The 15805-nt window shown below is 49.9% G+C and overlaps 6 protein-coding genes across 6 annotated transcripts; 3 read left to right on the top strand and 3 right to left on the bottom strand.

Moving 5' to 3' along the window:
• Nucleotides 1-261: 261 nt before the first annotated feature.
• Nucleotides 262-2371, bottom strand: HMPREF1120_05954 (transducin (beta)-like 1; the record flags this gene model as incomplete). The annotated part of the gene is made up of 7 exons (XM_009160147.1): nt 262-468; nt 523-1708; nt 1758-1861; nt 1908-1956; nt 2004-2146; nt 2199-2258; nt 2309-2371. 7 exons carry the CDS (start codon nt 2369-2371, stop codon nt 262-264), a joined length of 1812 nt encoding a protein of 603 aa, XP_009158395.1.
• Nucleotides 2372-2679: 308 nt separating this feature from the next.
• HMPREF1120_05953 (uncharacterized protein) lies at nt 2680-4591 on the top strand. Its single transcript, XM_009160146.1, has 2 exons — nt 2680-4204; nt 4282-4591. The coding sequence occupies exons 1-2, from the start codon at nt 3299-3301 to the stop codon at nt 4423-4425; spliced, it is 1050 nt and encodes a 349-aa protein (XP_009158394.1). The 5' UTR covers nt 2680-3298; the 3' UTR covers nt 4426-4591.
• A 464-nt stretch (nt 4592-5055) lies between these two features.
• On the bottom strand, nt 5056-5982 carry HMPREF1120_05952 (uncharacterized protein; the record flags this gene model as incomplete). Its single annotated transcript, XM_009160145.1, has 1 exon — nt 5056-5982. The coding sequence occupies one exon, from the start codon at nt 5980-5982 to the stop codon at nt 5056-5058; it is 927 nt and encodes a 308-aa protein (XP_009158393.1).
• Nucleotides 5983-6726: 744 nt separating this feature from the next.
• On the bottom strand, nt 6727-8662 carry HMPREF1120_05951 (uncharacterized protein; the record flags this gene model as incomplete). Its single annotated transcript, XM_009160144.1, has 2 exons — nt 6727-8000; nt 8050-8662. The coding sequence occupies 2 exons, from the start codon at nt 8660-8662 to the stop codon at nt 6727-6729; spliced, it is 1887 nt and encodes a 628-aa protein (XP_009158392.1).
• A 330-nt stretch (nt 8663-8992) lies between these two features.
• HMPREF1120_05950 (60S ribosomal protein L30) lies at nt 8993-10110 on the top strand. Its single transcript, XM_009160143.1, has 3 exons — nt 8993-9505; nt 9558-9712; nt 9790-10110. Exons 1-3 carry the CDS (start codon nt 9430-9432, stop codon nt 9883-9885), a joined length of 327 nt encoding a protein of 108 aa, XP_009158391.1. The 5' UTR covers nt 8993-9429; the 3' UTR covers nt 9886-10110.
• Nucleotides 10111-10295: 185 nt separating this feature from the next.
• Nucleotides 10296-11785, top strand: HMPREF1120_05949 (60S ribosomal protein L10-A). The gene is made up of 3 exons (XM_009160142.1): nt 10296-10435; nt 10486-10661; nt 10713-11785. The coding sequence occupies exons 1-3, from the start codon at nt 10391-10393 to the stop codon at nt 11161-11163; spliced, it is 672 nt and encodes a 223-aa protein (XP_009158390.1). The 5' UTR covers nt 10296-10390; the 3' UTR covers nt 11164-11785.
• Nucleotides 11786-15805: the final 4020 nt, after the last annotated feature.

Here is a 15805-nt window from a genome sequence, read left to right as displayed (position 1 = left end):
TCAACTCAGCCTTGTTGATATATCTGTGGCAGTTTGAGGTTCCGCAGGGCTACTGTAGGGAGTCAACGTCTCCTTCCACTGGTTGAACCAGAAGTACTTCCCGTAAGTTGCGCTGCATATCTGCAGGGTGGGTTCATTTTGTATACGAGTTCTCGTCGTGCGGTTCAAGCTGGGAAGCCAATAAGGGACACCAAGAAGCATTGTCTAAGGTGAAAAAGGACTCCTTCAATTGAAACTGCTCAAATGCGAGAAAATACCCAACTATCGTGATGTTTTGAGAGTTTTCACCTCGGCCACAAGATCCGTAAGCGCCTGGGTCAAAGTGCTCAGCTGCTGCGACTGTTGAGCCATCAGTGTCTTTATGTTGTGAATCTCGTCCTGCACCGAGGCAGAAGTCGCGTCACCGCTCTTAATAGCAGCTGGTCCATGGGTAGCTGTGCCTTCCGTGGTGGGTTGCGTCTCGGTTTTCTGCGCAATGGTCAGCACAGGCGTACATGCTAGTTCTCTTCTATCAAGACCTACCTTGACGGGCGAAGAAGGCTTCGGCTCGGGGGCCTCCGCGTCTTCCCACACATTACTTGTCACCTCTGTTGGTGCGTTATGCAGCCTTTGCACATCATCGGTAGCAACCTTCTTGGCCGGGGACCTGCGTTCAACAGGTTTCTGGACTTCCTCGAAGCTGGAATCATCGTCATCGTCGCCCTCCATTGGCTCTGTATCTTGGAATTTGCTGGCAGCAGCCATCATGGTGGCACCTTGCTCCTTCATGGACGGCGGTGGGGTTCGTACGGTAGTGGGCGTAGGTTCCGGCTCTGGCTTGGCAACCTCTTTCTGAGGCTCCGACACCTTTATAGGCTCGGGCGCCTTCTTCGGAGGGGTGGCGGCTTCGTCAGCGGGTACCTCCTTCACGCCTGTGCCATCATAAAGGCTCTCCAAAGAGATTTTTGGAGGCAGACCTGTGGCGCCTTCGAACCATTCTTTGCTGCTCATGGCGGGTTTCAAGCCAACGGTGGGCGGGTAGATGTCTTCCTGGAAGGTCTCTGCCCTTCGTGGTACGATGAACGAGATTGGTTCGATATAACTGTCGTTCACTGTTTTGTAAGCACGCATGACTTCGTTCTCGTGCATGTTGACCCCTCGCTTTGGGATAAAGGCAACGCCGCGCTGGGGGTCGGAGGACTTGTACTCAGACAAATATTCGAACTTGTCGTGCTCGTACTCGTAGTAACGAATATTACCGTCTCCTTTTCCGGCAAGGTAGAGACATTGCGTGCCATCGTCCCAGAAAGGCATGCATACTCCCGAAATGGAGTCGAGCATCTGAAACCCGTCTATGGGTCCTGCCTGGGGAGCTCTGATGTCCCATAGAGCCAGCTGGCGATCGCTCATCCGGGAAAAGCCCGTCGTAGCAACTCGGTCATGCTCACCCATCCATACGGCTCTGCTGTTCTTCGCACCGGCGTGACCAGGTACCTCATGGATCGGCTTTTCTTGCCTGGTGTCCCATATTCTCAGCTTCTTGTCGCGGGATGTCGTGACCATCAACGACCCATTCGCGCTCCATGACATTGACTGTATCACCTCGCCCACCTTTAGAGAGAGTTTGGCAGCCCCAGCCTCGATGTCCCATATTTTGATTGTGAAATCGCCGGCAGCGGATGCCAGGACATTCTCGGCTGCAGGGTTGAACAGCACATGTCCCACTTTCCTGGCCCAATGTTAATCCCGTGTTCTCCAACTGAAGAGGGGTCACCTACTTAGGGTGGCCGCTCAGTTTGCCGACAGGGGCAACATCTTGAATCTCGTCCGGGGGAAGGTCCAGGTGTAGGGTGAAGTCGTCTGGTACTCTCCACAAGAAAACCTACAGACGTAAGCTTTTGGTACTCGACCAGGTCGCGGGCACTGACCTTGCCATCGTCGGCACCTGACGCTATCAAGGAATCATTGAAAGGGTTCCTTTATTTGTTAGCCTCTCCTGCAGTGTCGCTGTCGAGGTTGCCCACCAATCTGTGTCCAGCACCACGGCAGTATGTCCTCGGAAGAGAGGTATTCGTTCCGGCAACCGTCCTTTCTCCTTTAGGGGAATGACCGCAAAAGCACCGCCACCACTGCTCTCCCAGTTGACTGAGAGGTACTCGGGGTTGACCTAGCTCCAGTAAGTACAAGGATGAGAGTTGGCTGCAAGTCACTTGGCACACCTTGATCAAATTGCTGTCCCATGCGTTCTTGGACACCCTTATATTGTCATAGCATTGTTCCTAAAACTCTTAACCTCATGTCGCGCGATCGTGTTGGAGCAAGGGCGCACCTTTCGAGTCGGGCGGCCGAAGACGTGCCGGTATTTAGACGAACGAACGAAGCGATTTGCCATTGTTCTTCTGCGAGATGAGATGTCGGGAGAGGCCTTTTTGGTAGGAACTTGTCGGACTGAGCCTGCAGTCTACAAGCTGGTATGGGAGAGACCAATGTGAAACCGAACAAGTTAGGGAGCCATGGAGTGCTGTGTCTTGGGTTGTTTTGAGCTGACCGAATGCGCCGACATGGTTCCAGGCTCCTCCGGCCACTTTTGGACCCCAACCAATCAGGCAGCGATCCAAAAGGGGAACTAGGCTTATGTAAACATATCCTCTTTGGTTCCGGGTATCAGATTGCTCTGTCCTCCGACAACACCTACTTCAATCGCAATTCATTCAGCACTGTCTAACAAACAGCTCCTGTTTGAATTCATGAATTCTGATGATGGAAATCTTTTTTTCTGTTCTTCGCTTTTCCAGTTCCACAGTCAAAGGGCCCCCTGGCTCGACTCGTCCGCATCTCCTGAGCAGTGAAGACAAGGCTGCATCACCTCAGGAGAATATTAATGCGGAAGTCAAAAGATGACTCGCTTCCGTATCTTCACGGGTCCGTCACCATGTGATACCTTCGGACGACTACAGCATCTATATTGTACCTTTAACGAGTCCTTCAAGTTATGACTGTTCTCCTTGCGAACAGATCTGGCCTCTGGTCCGGTTTGCTCGTCAAAATGCTGTCGTCATCCCCTGCCTTGATCGATACGTTTCTATATATCAGTCACTGCCCATCATGCTCCTCGGCAGTGATCAGAGTGTCTGACTGACAGCCAGGAAACGAGTGCCATCATTTCATCTTTCACTACCACTACCACTACCCTGAGTCACCTCTGCCTGCTATCCAAAGTGCCCATATTCTGATATCTACCTTTTCCCACAACCCTTCCTCTTATGCATCCCACAGAGCACAGTCCAAGCCAACCTGGGGGTTTTGGCTGTTGTCCCAAATGTCTCCTTCCAACCCAGCAGGGCCGCCATCCTACAAATCATCCGACATGAGCCCTTCCGAACCTACCAGACAAATACATCCAATGTACGTCCTCGACCCGGAGACGCATACCGAAGCCCTCCCCTATCGCCCAAGCCACCCGACAAGCCTCGAAAAGATCTACCGTCGAGCATGCTGTGGATCACCTGGTGGTATCTTGCTCTGGGGGTTGGGCCTTTTGGCTGCGATCGTCGTCCCAATCGTGGTTCTCTACGCCCGCGGAAATCTCTCGCACAACGCAGCAAATCCCGGGCCCGTAGCCGCGGCTGAGACAACGACCCCGACCTCATCGACATTGATTTCAACCGTAACAGACACAGCACCAGCAAGCACTCCCACACCACCATCAACCACAACATCGACATTTCTCACCATTTCTACCACTACGACTACACTCACTTCCATCTCCACCGACACGGCCGTAAGCACAGAAACAGCCATCACGACAGAAACCACAGTTTCGGTCTCCGTTTCCACCATGACCTACTCACCACCTATTCCATCGACTGTGATGACGACAATTCTTGTAACCACCACCGCCACCTCTACTGCCACAACAGGAACTACCGCGCCAACGTTCGTCATTTCGGTCGCCGAGTCCAAAGACCCCGCGGGGGCCACGGTTACAGTCAAAGAATCGCCATCATCGTCAGCATCACCATCCTTAGTGACCTCTTATTCGACAACAATCACGACACTAAGTCCCAGTAGTAGTTTCCACGGAGTCATGACCACCCGCTTCCTCACGCCAGTCACGGGCCCGCTTCTTCACCCGAGCAATGTTGACACAGCCACAGCTCACCTCGACGCTGGATCAAGGGAACCAGAACCAGTACCGTCATGTTTCGCTGGAAATTGTGCAAAGGTGCGTACGTATGGAGCAGCAGCAGCAAGTACTAGACCCAAAACATCTAATGGCTAACGAAACGTCTGTTTTTCTAGAAACAAGGACCTAATAAAGCATGCTCCGGGTCCTCGACAGACATGCAATGCCAACAGATCTGCCGCGAAACCGAGGGCTGCGGTGATTTGACTCTGCTGGTATGGCAGGACTCGAAAGTGTGCTGTGAGTATTGCGAGTGCTAGCATACTAGTATTTCGACATAAGGGCGGGTACCCAGGTAGTTTGTTTGACATCTACAGTAGCTTCCAGCCTGAATGATGGGGCATAACTCCTTGAATAATATGAATGATCAAGACGTAAATCGGGATAACATTTCATGGACCATGGTTAGCGACTTACGAGACCCTAAAGCGTGCAAGTCGTATGACAGGCACGCCAGCTTATTATTTGTTAGAAACCTTATAACAAAGTAGAGCTTGTTGTTTGGAGAACAGCAACAGTTATGCGTCTAGTATTTCCCACACTCCCCCGTCTTGTCTCCTGTAACAATGGTCTAATGTATTCGTAGCTCGTTTCGTTGCCTCTACTGTATGTATTCGTCTAATTTCTGGACATTCCAAATCATTTTGCCGGCTTCGTTTCTAAAGCCACCAGCACCAATTACTAGGTGCCTTATGGTACCAACACCAACACCTGCCGCTGCATTTTCTCACGTGTATGTACTGAATGGATACCAGAGCGGACCAAGCTTTCCCCCAACTTCTGCAACCAACAACTGCTTCGTTTGTCCCAAAGATGTCGAAGCCCTGAGGACAAGTGGAGCGAGAAAGGCTCCAGTGCTCGTTCCCAAGGAAATCAAACTCAAGCCCAAATCAAGCCATGACCTTGACATCACCCGAATTTCGATCCAGAGACATATTCTTCGCAGCCGGTTTCTGCCCCTCGACCTCTGCATCATTGACTTCCGCATCCTCGGGCTCGAGCGGAACACCCAACTTAGCCGGGTTCTGCAGACCCTGGTCCTCCCACCCTTGCATGGTCTTATGGAACAATTCCTCTTGTTTCTGGTGGTCAAACATGGGGTAATTCTTCCCCCTTTTAGTGCGCGACTCCATCGTCTCCACGAAATAAGCATCGCCATCGGCGTCGTCGGCAAAATCGTTCTCAAACACATACGTCCGAGCCTCGCAGTTCTGCCAGCCCGTGCCGGACAAGTTATCGGCGTCTTCCCAGTCGTTGGTCAAGTAATGCAGGAATCCGCCGTGAGTGACGAGGACGAGTTCCACATCTGTGTCACCACGCTGACTCAATTCGCGCGCCTTTTGACGCAGTAGGACACGGCAATCGCGCGCCCGGGCTTTGATCGCGTCGCTTGCAGGTGAGTAGCGGCTGTCCAGCGTCTTGATGTTCCATCCTTCCGTGACTAAGGACAAGTCCACGTTCCACCCGTTTTCCTTGCATATTGATCGCAGGACTTCGGGGTCCGATCCCGTGTCGCAGGGGAAGTCGCTGGTTTCTTGGGCGTCTGGGATGGCGAGGATGCACGGGACGCATTTGCCGTTGTGGAGGGCTGGCGAGAAGACAAGGTGCGCGGTGTGGATTGTGCGGCAGAGGGGCGAGGCTGTAACGAGGGAGATGTTTTGTTGCTTTTCGGGTGGGAAGTGTTCCGCTTGGAGGGTTGCGCATTGCGATTCCCCGTGTGGTGTTAGGCGGGGGTCGGGGAGGCTGTGGAATTCAGAACCTAGGTTGTGGAAACCTTGTGCGTGGCGCACGAGATGGATTCTCGGTTGAGATGGCATGTTGAGGCACAGCTGTCTCGAAGAGAAAGGTTCTTAGGTACTATTCCGCGGCGTAGACGGTCCGCTCTCGTTGTCGCTGTCGCTGTGGCGAGAGGTGTTGGAGGGGTGTTCGTTGCTTGCGAAGTACTCGGTGCACTGCAGCGAGCAATTGATTGTTGAATAGGGAATAATATAGTTTACTCAGAAGAGAAACACAGAACAAAATCTAAGGTCTATTCTTGCCAGGCAAAGGAAAGGAACGAGAGATACAATAGGTGAGTCTTCTTTATGTACGTGGTTGACATGGCCAGTGTTCCGTGAGTCGACGACCGATCAAAAAGTTATAATGGCTAGTCAACGTATGGCATCACGACACGGTGGCGCTAAATGATGTTGGAACCAGTAATCGCGCCGACTGCCGGAAATTTTGTTCCACTGTGCGCCGGATTTGGCTAGATCAAGCTTCCGTCTCGGAGCCCAATGGCCCGGCCGTGGAGTGAGACATGTACCGACAGTGTAGGTATACAAGGCTGTGAGATGGCGCGAAGGTCCCTGCTGGGAAAGTCGCGCAGCGGGCTTGGTATGCATGCCTCCGCATTGCACGGTAGGCACAGGAGGTGTGGAAGATACAGCTGAAGCGAACCGTAAAGATATCCCCGACAGGACTGAGGTGGCTTAAGAGCCTCCAATGGTCTATTCTGCTGCCTTCCAGCTACAAGGCGCGGTATATGTTCAATGTCGTGGTCCCGCCAGCATGTGTTCAGTCTATTCTGGTTGCGCCTCGATCGTACTCCCTCGGAGCCACCCGATCCAACTTCCCCTGTTGTTTCGTTTCTGCATTTCCTCGTCTATTTGGCTTTGTTCTTGCACCAAGCGCAAGGGTCTTAACTGGTTCTGCTTCATGACTGCACCTGGAATATTGCCTTGTGCCTGGCCTTGACCCTGAGTTTGGCTGTGTCCGCTTGTTATTGCGGCCGTAGAGCTTCCGTCTGTGTTGGACTTGGCCTCCTCGCTGCCCTCGCTCGTAACGCTGTTGGCTGAACTATCAGCCCGTAAACCCGAACCTGACAGTGCGCGAGCAGTTGAGGTTGACTGGCTCATGTAAGAGCCTCGTCTTTGTTGTGCCAACTGTGGGCTAAGCGGTCGAATCCCGGGACTAAGCGGTCCCCCAGACGCGGCCCGCATGGGCGATGCTCGATTCATCTGCTGGACAACTGCAGCGGCCGCCAAATCGGCCTGGGCTTGATCAGAGCGAGTCCGACGATGACCGCGATGGAGGGGGATGCTAGGGGCTGTTTCCGGATTCTCGTTGGCCGAAGGCGTAGGTGCCGGCTGCGCGTAGGACATCGGCCTGGCTTTCGGTCCTGGTCGGGACACGACTGATCTGGCACGCTGCAGAAAGCCACCCGCAACCCCAGGCGAGGGTTGCGCGGCTGCTTGCTGATCAGGTACGGCTGGAAGAGCCTTCTCTGCCGCTGCCACCTTTGCCGGAGGTTTGGGTGGTTCATCCTTGTCGTGGATGATATGCTCGAAGCCGTCATGCTGAAGTAGCCGCCCGATGATTTTGTCGACATATAAGGTGAGAGCTTTATTCTCCTCTTTCGATGATTTCAGTTCCGCCTCAAGCCGTTTGTACGCGTCGCTGTGGACTTCCGCATCTTCTTCGGTGGATTCGAGTTCTTCAGCGAGCGTACTCATGCCAGCGATCTCGTCCTCCTGGTGATGGTGATGATGATGTACGAAATCACCCTTCAGAGTCTTCTCACTAAGAAGCATCTGGAAACTTTCATTTTCCTCAATAAGGCGGGCGTTTTGCATTTTAACATCCATGAGCTCCTTTTCAAGTGCCTGAAGTCGGCCGTCGCCTAGATGTTCTTGTTCCGCCAACTTCAACTGCGCCTCAGCCAGGTCAAATCTCAGAGCCTCGATATCAGCCTCCTTTTGTCGCAAAGTCTGAAGCACCTCGGGAGGAATCTCGTCACGTTTGGCACTACCGTCTGCGCCGTCGTCTTCCGGTACCTGTGCCCCTGAGTTGCTTGCTGTTTACATGTCAGTCCAGAATAACATAATCGACAAAGAACGGCTTACCGGATCGGCTAGCGCTGACTCTCTCTGCCCCCTTGGCCCTCAAAGTTTCATTCAGCCTGTTAATGACGCCTTGAAGCTCGGTCACCTTGCTCTCTTGCTTTTCCCTCTCTTGTAAGAACATTTGTTTGTCCTCGTTATAGGTCACCTCAAGCTCTCGCCGCTGTCTGTTGAGATCTTTGATCTCCGCTTTTAAGCGATCCAGTTCAGACTGTCTTTGGTAGTCGCGTTCCTCGGCGCTGGTCTGCTCGGCTGCCGCCTGGTCTAGACGTTGTTGCATAACCTCCAACTGCTTTCTATATTGTTCGGATGCTTGTTCAGCACGCTGGACCTGTTCTTTCAAGTCCGCAATCAACTGCGCATATTCGGATTTGCTTTCATCTTCTTCCGCCCCCGTGCTGACTGGTGCAGTAAAGGAACTGCTTGCGCGATTGCCAGGTTTTCGCACAGGTCTTGTTTGACGAAGAGAAGGAGTACGAGCGAGTCCTTGACCTGAACTCGCAGGCACCGAGTTCGCCGCAGGGGACCTAGTAGAACCAACTCCCGTTGTGTTCCGCGCGGACGGCGAGGCATTCGAACGGTCAGCGAGCGGTTTCTTGGAGTTGGGGGTGGCCATTTTCGCTGCTGGTCAGATTCGGAGAGTGTTCGATTGGGTTGTGTTGAACAATGCGAAGGGCAATGTCAGCGGACTCGGATTACAGGCGGAACAGGCTGACGGTAATGTTCAGCTGCAACATAAATAGTTGTCCTGCGCGAACAGTCTTGGATGAAGATATGTGCAATGTTGGTATTGGTCAGAAAGCGAGCCTGCGCCTCGACTCAACCAGCAGGGTGGAAGTTGGCACTTGGATGATCGACCAACAAGGGTTGCATCAAGTCGAGTACTGTACTAGTAATGGAACTTGAAGACTGGGCAATTTGCAACCATAATATTAAATCATAATAAAGCAACTTCAAATGCCAAACATGCACATGCCACTTGAAATCTCCGGGCTGCTGGTAGTAGGATACTAGTTGTGACGGTGATGGTGAGAGCCCTTGCTTGCCAGGGGCCGTGCTACCTATGCAAGCAACACTGGCACTGCACTTCTGTGTTGTCCAGAAATAAACCAAGAGGGTCCGAGCCTTGTCGGCTCAGGCACTTCCAGCGACAGGGGCAAAGATCCCAGCAATCTCAGGCGCAGTCACGTGAGCTCCCCATCCCCCGTTCCCTCAAGCGCCAAGATTTTCACACACTGCGATGTGCCTGCGCCGACAATTTCTCAGACTTCCAAGACTCAACTTGAGACTGCCCATCCACCCTCCATCCACCACCCTCAGCAGCTCAATTCCGCCGGAGCGCATTATCCCAGTCAATTCTACTACATCAAGTAGAGCGCAACGATGGCACCAAAGAAGGCCAGAAAGACTACGGACAGCATCAACTCGCGCCTGGCGCTTGTGATGAAGTCTGGTAAAGGTTAGTGACACTCATTCGACATTGCAATTCGACTTTCTCACGTTTTGAATAGTCACTCTCGGCTACAAGTCAACCCTGAAGTGCCTCCGATCTGGCAAGGCCAAGTTGGTCATCATTGCCGGCAACACCCCTCCTCTGCGCAAGAGTGAGTTGGAATACTACTCCATGCTGTCCAAGACGAACGTGCACCATTTCGCCGGAAACAACGTGAGTGATATAAGAGACCCTGAGAAGAAGCTCTACTGGGCTTTGGAGGGATTACAGCTAATAATGTTTCAATACAGATTGAATTGGGAACTGCTTGCGGAAAGCTCTACCGATGCTCGACCATGGCCGTGCTTGATGCTGGTGACTCCGATATCTTGGGAGCCGCCTCGTAAGCTGAAAATATGTCACCAATGCAAATGAAATGATTGTGCTCCAATTGATACCCGGGATCATGCACTTCAGACGGCGGGAGGATGAGCTGCAAGCCAGAAATTCATCCGTTCAGCGAGCCGGAAGCGGCTGTTAGCATATGTGTATTGCGCGTCGAGCTACCTCCGTGCCTCTAGATCACACAGAGTCAATCAAAATGCTAATTGACCCGTCAAGTCTGCTTCCCATGTTGCCGTTGTAGTACTACAGTGTCTTGTGCAGAGTATCAGCGTTGTTTTCGAAATGTACCTTATGTAAGCATTTTGCATTTCTAAGCAATTTCACTTTATTCCATGCCAGCCACGTGACACCCTGAGTTAGGGCTTTGAGTCAGACCCGGTCTTGGCATCTCGCTTTGAAATCAAGTCTGGAGGGACAACCTAATACAAGTTCGCCGTCGACACCACTTCCACCTCACTCTTTCACATTGTTCGCAGGAAGTGCGTTGATCCCGAAAACACCGTCACAATGGCCAGAAGACCTGCGAGATGTTACAGATACTGCAAGAACAAGGTCAGTGGCTACTGCGCGTGCAAAAAATCGCTTTTGCTAATTGTTCGCAGCCGTACCCTAAATCCCGATTCAACCGTGGTGTACCGGACCCCAAGATTCGTATTTTCGATCTGGGACGAAAGCGTGCCAATGTCGACGAGTTCCCTCTTTGCGTGCACATGGTGTCGAACGAATACGAACAACTGAGCTCCGAAGCCCTTGAAGCCGCCCGTATTTGCGCCAACAAGTATGTTCAGTATTTCGATTTTAGTCACATCCATTTCTAACGCTGTCCTAGGTACCTTGTCAAGATTGCCGGAAAGGAAGGTTTTCACCTGCGAGTTCGAGCCCACCCGTACCATGTCGTCCGAATCAACAAGATGTTGTCTTGCGCTGGTGCCGATAGACTGCAAACCGGAATGAGAGGTGCCTGGGGTAAGCCCAACGGCACGGTCGCTCGTGTCAACATCGGCCAAATCCTTCTGTCCGTCCGAACCCGAGACTCTCACCGAGCTACTGCCATCGAGGCTCTCCGTCGATCTATGTACAAGTTCCCTGGTCGCCAGAAGATCATCGTCAGCAAGAACTGGGGATTCACTCCTCTGAGACGGGACGAGTACGTTAAGCTGAAGCAGGAGGGTCGTGTCTTGATGGACGGTGCCTACGTTCAGTTCTTGCGCAACCGGGGCAAGATCGAGGACAACATCCGCCGCTTCCCTCAAGCCTACCAAGTTACTGCTGAGGCATAAAGGTGCATTGGGAAAAGCAAGGGGTGTTTCCAGGTCGTGAAGACTAGATAGCGTGCAACGGAAGATGATGCATGCGCTCCTTGAATGGGTTTTGATATGAGATCCCCAAGTGAGGAAATGCGAATTGCTTTGAGAAATGTGAATTGCTTTCAGTCACACGATTGTTTACACCAAACTATGAAGCATCCCTGCCCAAGCAATTCCCGAGTTCTGAACACTCCTCAAATGCTACGTGACTAAGATGTGGACGGGTGGCAATTCTTCGGAAAATCTATTTAAAAAAAGCCCCGTTTGGCGATTACTCACGCCGCTCATCGTAGCATGCCGCCATATCCCGTCAGATCGCGTAACTGCTGCCCTACAAGTTTCCCAAAAAGATTCGGTTGGGACAGGCTGGACGGTCTTAACCCTGGTCACGATCCTGGAGCGTTACAGGACACGAGACGGGGATGAAGCACCATATCTCAGACTTGGAAACACAGGCACGAGACGCGTATAGTTATCACCAAACCAGAGAGTAATCAAGACAGCAGCTTTGTCAAGATACCGTAGGTCCAACCGGCTGACCGGCCGCTTTATCCATCGCTGATTTAAGCGGGATGACACGGCGCAGACTTGAAATCGATAGATAGGAAGATCTCTGTAAGGCCGCATGAACGGACCAACTGGAAGCTTCAGCCGGGCGGCGGAGGCTCCCTTTAGGCTCCTTTCAGCCTTGAAATGCGTCGCAAACGCCTAACCGTGCACTCCGTCAGCACTCGTCGGTTGTTCCCCCCACCGAGTGCACCATAGCGATACGATCGTCCACAGCGATACGATCGTTTTTCTGCACGCGGTTAGGATATATTCTGTTTACAGCCGCCATAACGATGGTTTTATAATATAAGCGATAGCTAAGCCTAGTAAATTAGTACTGTAATCGCATCGAATATAAAAACCTGCCATCCGAGACGTCGTGGTTGACGTACTCTTAATATTGCCGTACGCAGTCGACTTGGAATATAAAAGTGCTAAATATATAACAACTGCCGTCGATATGATATCGGTTGAGAACGTATGTCGATGTTGTACAGCAATAGTATAGTACTATAGCAACTTATATACGCGAGTATATAGCATCCCGTGGAGACCTCGTTGTTGCCTCGGCGCGCAACTCTTGATATAACAGCCTTATAGAGGCAGTAGCCTGTATATCGAGCCTATTAAGTGCATCTTGACGTCGTTGAGCCACCTCTGGCGTACGTCGTCGTCGCTCTGCCTCTTGCGCTATATCGAGAGCTATATCGACGAGTCGCTTTTGTAGTCTCTTCGCTGGTTTACGCCTCTTATGATAGTCTAACGTTTCGGCGTCGTCGCGAGCCTAAAGGCGTCGACGTGCCGTCTCGACGTATATAACGCCAATTAAGGAGGTATCGACACGTCGACGCCGTCGATTCTCTCGCAACGTACGCGCACGTTTAGCAGCTTTAGTCTCGCCGAGTTAGTAGAGCGCCTCCTACCCAATATATATACGCTTAATTGCGGCGCGGCGAAACTTACTAAATAGCGTAACTATTAGTGTATCTGCGTCTCGTACGTTCTCCGATATCATATCGGCGTACGCATTAAGCTAATTTATGCTCTTCCGCGGCGTACTATTAACGCATTAAAGACCGTCGTCGTCGTCGTCGTCGTCGTCGCTCTCGTTAGAGTTATTCTCGATAGTAAGACTATCGAGTACTTACTTCGGATTAAACGGTACTAACCCTATCTTCTTAAATAATAAGCGAATCGTTGACGAGTAAAGCGCCTTCGTACGAATCGAGTGAAGACTCTCTAAGAACTTATAACGCTAAAACGTAAGATCTTCGTATCGTATAGCGCTATCTATTAACTCCGCGTGATAGTGCTTTAACGGTTAAAACACTACGACGTCGAGAGGTTGTAGAAGGTATATCGAGTACGGCGGTAGATAAAAGGGTATAATTCTCTCGTCCTAGTAGTATTTAATAAAGCTATACTCGATATAAGAGTTAAAGCCGTCGCTTATTAATATCCTATAGCGCCCTTTTATACGCTCTTTTATCCTCCTATTAAAATAATATATCTACTTAAGTAGTATAGCGTCGTTTAAGTAACCCGACTTAGAGGAGACTAACGCGTATCCGTTAGGTAGGCTTAGGGTTATAGAGCGCTCGCTAATTATATCGCCTTTAAGAATAACGAATAGATCGATAAAGTCGCCGACGGCGTTAATAGACTTAATTAGCGTATAATACTCGCGATTTTCGAGATTAGGAAGATATAGACGCTTATTCTTGTTTTGACGCTAAGTAATAACGTAGTGCGCTCTACCAACGCCAATAGAGAAGCCTATCTCGTCTATATTCTATATATCGTCGTCGATAATAGCGTATTACTCTTTAATACTCTAGAAGCGATAAAAGTACTCGACGATTAAGGCGTAGTAATCGATTTCTATAGACTATCGATAAATATTAATAGGCTTTCGCTTCTTAATTATAAACTTAGGGTGTCTATTAAGAAAGCGCCGCGTCTATTCGTGAGATATACGGGGTTGACTGTCGTCGTTATCGTACGCGTCCTGCGCGAGTTATAGTATCCGGTTTGCCATTTGAGTAATTATGTTAGGAACGCCTAATGGGAATAGGCAGAGTACAGCGATATAGTCTTCAATTGGTATTAAGTGCTCCTTAACCCTATGGTTGTACACGACTCGAAGCATAAGAGAAGGAAAGCTCTCTTATGCGGGTCGCGTGTAGTTTATATCTCTTAGCTCTGTCCGAATAGCCGAGGGGTCTAAGTTTGGTACGAGTAGTCGGTAGTTGATAACGGTAGTTGCTAACTATATCGGTATTCGTGATATTTTATCCCCCCCTCCCGGGCTTCTCGTCCTCGAGAAGGCGTTGGCGTGGCCGTAGTCACGTGCCCTCCCCCTTTCCAGTGCAGCCTTGCGTAGCCTCGTGATAGTACTCTGTGTCCTAAAGCAGCATTTTCCGGTACTTGGCGGTATATTCGCCTACGCCTCGCAGCCGCGACGACTTGTAAATAAATAAGAGTTAGATTTCTAGAGTTCTTTGTATTCCTCGCCTCTTCTAACTCGTACTCTTCTCTTATACAACTTATTAATTAACTCGTAATCTTCTCTTATCTAACTCGTTAACTTTCTACTATATCTTTAGTAAAGCGAGCCCCGGTTACGCCTAAGAGGAGATCGCTCTCTTCGTCTTCTCCTTCTCGTAAGCGAGTCCGGTTCGTCTCGCTAGAAGACTATAATAAGTTACCGTATATTCGATATATTCGGTCTCTTCGAGACGGCCCGTAGTAACTAGACTATATCTATCTTCCTAGCCGTAGCCGCTATAGGCGGTACGCCTCCGCTAATCGTACTACCGCTTAATACCTTCGCGTAAGTCGTATACTATTCTCTTACGAGTATTATACTAACCTCGATAAGGTTCCGGACTTATATCTAGACGACGCTAGGGCTATCTTAAGTCTTAATAGTCGTTTATTAAATAGTAACTCTACCGCTATAGAGCGAGAGTTAATAGAAGCGGTAGACGGATTCTATTATCGCCTCTTAGCTACTAATCGATAGATTCGTCGAATTACCCTTAAGGCGCCTACGACTCGTAGTAGTATTCTTTCTAGTCCTTTAGTCGCTCGGCTAAATACGTCTATTTAGTAAGAGATCTTTAAGGCTATATCGCTTACGACTAGCGTATCTCTCTCGACCGCTTTCCCTATTATCTTACCCTCTAATACCGATACTTCTAGTCGAGTTCCTATAGATCCGACGGCGCTAGAATAAACTATAAATATAATAGAGTCCTTAATTCGCTAGACTAGGGAAATTTAGGCTAGTATAGAGGCTCTTACGGTAAGGCTTCCCTTCTACTTATCGTATACGACTCGCTAACTAGTTATATAGATTAACTCTAATATCTTCTTTACGGCGATACGAGAGCGAGCGGACGGAATCGAGAAGTACTATTATCGTGTCGCCCGTCTTATTAATAATATAGCTATTCGTTAGGATACCTTAGAGGCGATCTTAGACGAGCTAGTTAATCGTATTAAGACCGTCGAGAATAAGTTTATATTAGAGGGTAAAGACGAGTAGGTAGTACGCCTACGACTCGCCTACGTCTCTCTTATTATTAGTCTCCCTCGCTAGGGATATTAATATTAGGCTTCTATTCTACTTTTCCTGAATCTCTTAATTATCTCGCTTACGTTTTCTAGATAATTTTTAGGTTCCTAGCTATTATAGGCCTCGCTAAAGCCTTTCTATCGAATGTAGAACTCGGCTCGCCCGCGTCTTTAGCGTTTATCGAGGATTCTCTCTACTTCCTATTCTTCCTCTCTCTGGACGTTAATTAGTTCCGGAGTTTCGTCTCTAGGTCGCTTACGATACGCTTATAAGAGGGATATATAGAAGATATAGTATAGTCTACCGTATTTCGCTAGAAGTTCTAGTTTATACGTATTCTGGCTAATTCTCTCGATAATACGGAAGAGATCTAAAAACTAATTAAATAGCTTACGACTCGTACGCGAGAGGCTGATATTCTTAGCTACTAGTAATATACGGTCTCTAACGTTAAAGAATATTAGTTACCGTTTTTTATTATAATAC

The sequence above is a fragment of the Exophiala dermatitidis genome, assembly GCF_000230625.1.
Source record: "Exophiala dermatitidis NIH/UT8656 unplaced genomic scaffold supercont1.5, whole genome shotgun sequence".
Taxonomy (NCBI): Eukaryota; Fungi; Ascomycota; class Eurotiomycetes; order Chaetothyriales; family Herpotrichiellaceae; genus Exophiala; species Exophiala dermatitidis.
Note: the sequence above shows the minus strand (reverse complement) of the source record. Positions and strands in the feature narration are given on the sequence as shown.

Bases quoted from the DNA above. Each gene is read 5' to 3' on its own strand.
- HMPREF1120_05950 (XM_009160143.1), top strand. From the start codon at position 9,430: ATGGCACCAAAGAAGGCCAGAAAGACTACGGACAGCATCAACTCGCGC. The intron at 9,506-9,557 runs GTTAGTGACACT...CGTTTTGAATAG, and splicing joins TGTGATGAAGTCTGGTAAAG to TCACTCTCGGCTACAAGTCA. The intron at 9,713-9,789 runs GTGAGTGATATA...GTTTCAATACAG, and splicing joins ACCATTTCGCCGGAAACAAC to ATTGAATTGGGAACTGCTTG.
- HMPREF1120_05953 (XM_009160146.1), top strand. From the start codon at position 3,299: ATGTCTCCTTCCAACCCAGCAGGGCCGCCATCCTACAAATCATCCGAC. The intron at 4,205-4,281 runs GTGCGTACGTAT...CTGTTTTTCTAG, and splicing joins TCGCTGGAAATTGTGCAAAG to AAACAAGGACCTAATAAAGC.
- HMPREF1120_05949 (XM_009160142.1), top strand. From the start codon at position 10,391: ATGGCCAGAAGACCTGCGAGATGTTACAGATACTGCAAGAACAAG. The intron at 10,436-10,485 runs GTCAGTGGCTAC...AATTGTTCGCAG, and splicing joins ACAGATACTGCAAGAACAAG to CCGTACCCTAAATCCCGATT. The intron at 10,662-10,712 runs GTATGTTCAGTA...ACGCTGTCCTAG, and splicing joins GCCCGTATTTGCGCCAACAA to GTACCTTGTCAAGATTGCCG.